At 49.3% G+C, this 4,834-nt stretch overlaps 1 protein-coding gene across 1 annotated transcript in view; it reads left to right on the forward strand.

Annotated features, from left to right (window-relative positions):
• The window catches only part of LOC113215462 (formin-G-like), a gene marked incomplete in the record, with an annotated part of 138,453 nt that overhangs the window by 110,134 nt on the left and 23,485 nt on the right, over positions 1 to 4,834 (forward strand). The window contains 1 exon segment of the mRNA XM_052270584.1: positions 4,273 to 4,479. Coding sequence (XP_052126544.1) covers positions 4,273 to 4,479 — 207 coding nt within the window.

The raw sequence follows: 4,834 nt of genomic DNA on the forward strand, positions 1-4,834 counted from the left end.
GGGGTCTTCAGTGCGCCTCTCCGGCAAGGCGAGAAGTAGGCAAGGGGTAGACAAGACGACTCAAACCAATCTCGTCTAGTATTTAGACCCCAGACGGTTGTAAATCGTAATAAACGAAAATGCCACAGCCCTACTTTCAGCGATGTGTTCATCCGTGTTTAAAGGACACTTCTTCCTAAAATCCAAGAACAGGGTTCTTACTATTTTAGAGTATCGGGAGCAGAAAAGATTGTACACGGAACATTGTATCTTTGAAATGAAGTAAATTGCGTTTAATTATTAAAGGAAATGTTTATTTTTATTTGACTCGTTTCCTCCAGCCAAGGAATCTCCTTCAAAATAAGGTAAACACTTCCTGCAGCAGGAGAGTATTTTCTTCCTTGTACACTGAGACTGGGGCCACTGTGTCTAAGTTCTTTTTTAGCGACCTGGATGTTGGCTCAGCAGAAATGAGAAAGCGAGCGCACATAGAGCTATGCGCCATCGTTTCCCCCGGGAAAAGACTTACACGTTAGACGTAGAGTTGTGTGCGCGAGTTTACATGTGTCTCAACTTTCGCTTCCGCTGATGTCTTGCGGCTGCGGTGGTGTCGCACCTCGGCGCTCAACACCATGGCGTGGGTGCGCTGGCTGCCGGAACCACAGCTTCCGCTCGCGTCGCGGGCTGAGGCCGGCGCGGGATGGATCGCAAGTGTCACCGGAGGGAACAGATAGGGGAATGATTCGGCGGAATATAAAAGTGCGGAAGGAGATGGCGGAGAAAATTGGGTGGAGGCGCGAGACCCAGCGGCGACACCCCGGCGTGGCCGAGGCGGGGGTGGCTGATGGAAACATAACAGCGGGGTTACGGTGAAACAAGCGCGGAATGGTGGTGCTGCGAGCCGCGTGGCCCAGAGTTGTGGCCGCGGAAATAACCTCTTAGTCGTCAATGGCGCTGGGTGGCCCTGCAGCCTTTGAGATGTTGCCCCAGCGGATTCAATCGGGGCGGATAAACTGCAGCCGGGATTGATACGCACCACCTGCGTAAAAAAAAACTAGGGAATTTCCAATTCATGTTCTTTTTTCCGGCGTTCTTCTTCCGTATTCATACCGCTTTGTTACCACTTTGCGTTTAAAAAGGTTATTATTGTACGGTTCCAATCTCTTTACTTCGAAACAAACAAACATGGCACAAAGCTTTTATAATTATTTTCTTATTATCTTACTGGTATGCTGGAGATTTCTTATCTTTTATTGAGCAGAACACACTGGCCCGTCTTCGTTCGGTCCCTAACCCTAGTATTCATATCTGCGCTGTAGGCCAAGTCCGTCAACGTCTCTCCAGGTCATGGCTGGATGCCAAAGGATCAGGCTGTGGGCTTCCTCGAGCCCGTCTCCCCCTTTTTATCGCCGTGTCATCGAATGTCGGTCAGACGAAGGGTTTACAGTATTTTGTCAGGTCACAACAAAAATCCCAGCTTGGCTTAGCTTTGGGCTTGTCGAACTCTATCGTGCTCGCTCGATATTTCTTTAAGTCATTCAATCAACTTTTTACTGAACAATTAATTTTGTTCCGATGCCATGCGCGTGGAAAGTTTAAGTCACACACACACACAAAAAAAAAAACTTTTCTCAGTTCTTGTACGGCGCCTTTAAAATTTTGAGATCAACGTCCTTCGGTTTTAGGAAAAAAATACGCTCCAACCAAGTAAAGTGGTGGTCCATGCGCGCCGTTCTTTCTTTCTTTCTTCTTGCTACACTCACCGGATGCAAGTGGAGGTGCAGGCTTGCTTGGCTTTACGTCGCACACCGAGGCGCCTTACGGCCCCGTGCGAATATGTAACCCATCCGCATGCTTGCACCGCATCGAGTATAACCACAAGAAAGAACGGCGTTGATCGACCACCCTGCACTTTGTTTAGAGCGTGATTTGGGATAGAGGTAAGAACATTTGTATCGAAAATTTTAGGCGGGAAACCCTTAATCATGGGCAAAGTTTGTTGTGCACTTTATTACCTCCTTTTCAAATGCATTAAAAATTAGCCCTTGAAGGAATTCTACAAAACTGCCCAAAAGTAGAACCTTTGGAAATCGCCGTAACTTTCATTAAAATTCCCCTCCCTTTAAAAGGCATCAAGCCTTTGCTTTTCCAGTGTGTTTGGTTGGTTGAACACATGGTTCATCAGTGTAACATGGCGCGTGTATCCGCGTGGTCTCCGCCCGGCTCCCTGGCGGTCGTCAAGGCCGGGGCAGCAGTACGCTTTGCGCCCGGGGCGGGGCGTAGTGGGGGCGGGCGGGGGTGGCGGAGCGCGCGAGCAGAGCAGAGCGTCGTTAATTACTCAACGCCAGCAAATCGTAGCTACGCCCCCGCCCCTCCCTCTCACTCAGTCTCGCTCGTTCGTCTCCTCTGGACTTCACCGCTCGGGACCGATATTTTTTCCACCCCTTTTCCCAGGATGATACTTCGTGCATCCCCGCAACCAAACAGGGATGCCGGCTGCCTCTCTCGCTCTCCTCATCCCTCTGACAAATCAAGCCTAGTGTTTTAAAAATACCGGTGGAGTTCAAAGTGGACTTTACGTTAAGTACGGTATAGTACGGTAAAGTGCGATAAAGTTAGTAAAGTTTGATTTTAAAGTAATTCAGGCAAAGTTTATATTTCTTAATGCAATATGAGGCTTTAGGGGTGCAAAATATCGAAAAATTAGCACTGTATCATTGAAAACAGAATACTTTTAATAAATACTGCAATGTGGAGCTTAAGTCCGAAAGATCCTTCGAGTACTCATTCAACCCCGTTGTCTGCTTGAACTGAAGGTTTAGCCCTGAAATGTGCACAATTAAACGTAATGTGTTCCACCACAGTGAATAAAAGTTCCTTGAATTTCAAGATGGATGTCAATGGCGTTCTGCATATTATATCCAAGAACGGGTCTTGAAATTTAAGGAACTCTTTTACCGAAACCCGTAAGAGTTTAACTCGCAGTTGCGCACATAGTTTTGTTTACCGGCTGCTTGGGCTTACCTGATTTGTCAGTAAGCGCCGGGCCCCCTCCCTTCTACCCTGCCTGGTCTGGGGTCGTCTTCCCCACCAGGGAGCTGCCTTCCCAGGCATTTATTTCTGAAATGCCCTTTGCCTGCGCCTCGACAGCTGGACAAATGCGGACAGAGTGGGTGCGGAGCGACGCCGAAGGGTCAGCGAGCCGCCCGAATTACTGCAAATATCGACGGGGTGAAATATGGCCCCGGATGGGGCAGGGCGACTGCGCGCGTGTGGTTTGAACGCCCCCCCCCCCATTTCTTCCTTCTGAACAAGAGCTTTCGCCGTGGGCCCCTTCGTGCCGAAATCTGACAAGAGTTCGCTTTTCAAGGAGCTCGTCTGCGAGGTCGTGCGAGGGCTTACTCGATCTTCGTTTCGCACGTCGGCCGAGGGAACCAGTCAATAGATAGCTTTCTTGTGACGCGGACGTTGCTGGAAAGTGCTCCGACCGGGCAGTCGTGGAGTGCGGTCAGCGCAGCCGATATCCCGAGGACCATTTTTCTCTCGATTGGGAAATAGTACTTTGCAACCGTATATCATATCGTTCGTTACAAACTGGTTTTCCTCAATTATCGTAGTTCAAGTAACACAGGTTACCAAAAACATGTGCTGCTGGAAAAATGTCTAAATGAAGGAATTGGGTATCGCTCAGTTTTTGTTATATGGATGATGATAATAGCTGTCGAACCAATGACGACTGAAACTGGCCTCTCCTGATACATCATAATGTTCGCTGTCAGTCTGGTTTATAGTCATTACCATGTGATATATGAGGGACCCCTCCAAGCGCCGCTAGCGCTTTTGTGGGTCCCTCCATAAATTCCATTGATTCTCTTGTCCTGCAGCCGGAGAACACCCTAACTGCAACGCTACCGCCATACGTCTTGGATTAGAGGAAGATGGATACGGATATGTGCTGTAACTGATAGCAACACTGCAATAAGCCTATCCTATCAGGCAAAACGAACTCTACTTTATAACAGATTTTAAATTCAATACATGTTATGACAAACATCCAATTTTAAGTTGAAATAAAATTTAAATTGTAAATTGATCATAGCTGTCAAATATTTACGCACGGGCTGGAATAATTGTCTGCGTCAAATTTCGGAATATAACCGTTAATTTGAAGTATTTCTGTTTGTAACGACATACATGACAATAGTTTTCTTTACAGTGATTATTTTGTCACCTCTTGTACTGCTGGTTTTGAAGCAATGCTCAACCATTCAACTGCCACTTATTCTGTTTCAGGTGTCTTGGGTGCTGCGCAAGCCTAGCGAGGACTCGCTGCGCCTTCTAACCGTCGGCCAGATGACGTACTCTGGTGACGCGAGGCACGCCGTCGAGTTCCTCTACCCGAACAACTGGCGCCTTATAGTGAAGAACGTGACCAAGGCGGACGAGGGGACGTACGAGTGCCAGATCTCGACGCACCCGCCCAAACTCATCCGGACGCACCTCCTCGTCAACGGTGAGGCGTCCTCTCCTGCTTTGCCCTAATCGTTGGAGAGAGGGGAAATGGGGGGGGGGTCAGCACTTCCCAGCCCAGCAGCATCGCTTGAGGCTGCCGTTCGAGAGGCGGGCCACGCCGTGGTCGCGTCCCTTTAAGGTTTTCTTCGCCGTGAGTTGGGAACGAGGAGGCGGGCGTCCTAGAACACCCCGTGGGAGGTGAAGTGGGGAGGGGGCACTGCCTCAGCTTCTGCCCGCTCGCAGCCCTCCTCTTGCTCCCCTTCGGCCCTCTCCCACGCGTCCTCACGGGGTTCAATGGAGTCGCCGCGACGTGGCGAACATTCCGATAGGTGCGAGTCGGTCA

This window comes from Frankliniella occidentalis, unplaced genomic scaffold, assembly GCF_000697945.3.
Source record: "Frankliniella occidentalis isolate FOCC.00 unplaced genomic scaffold, Focc_3.1 Scaffold127, whole genome shotgun sequence".
NCBI classification, from domain to species: domain Eukaryota; kingdom Metazoa; phylum Arthropoda; class Insecta; order Thysanoptera; family Thripidae; genus Frankliniella; species Frankliniella occidentalis.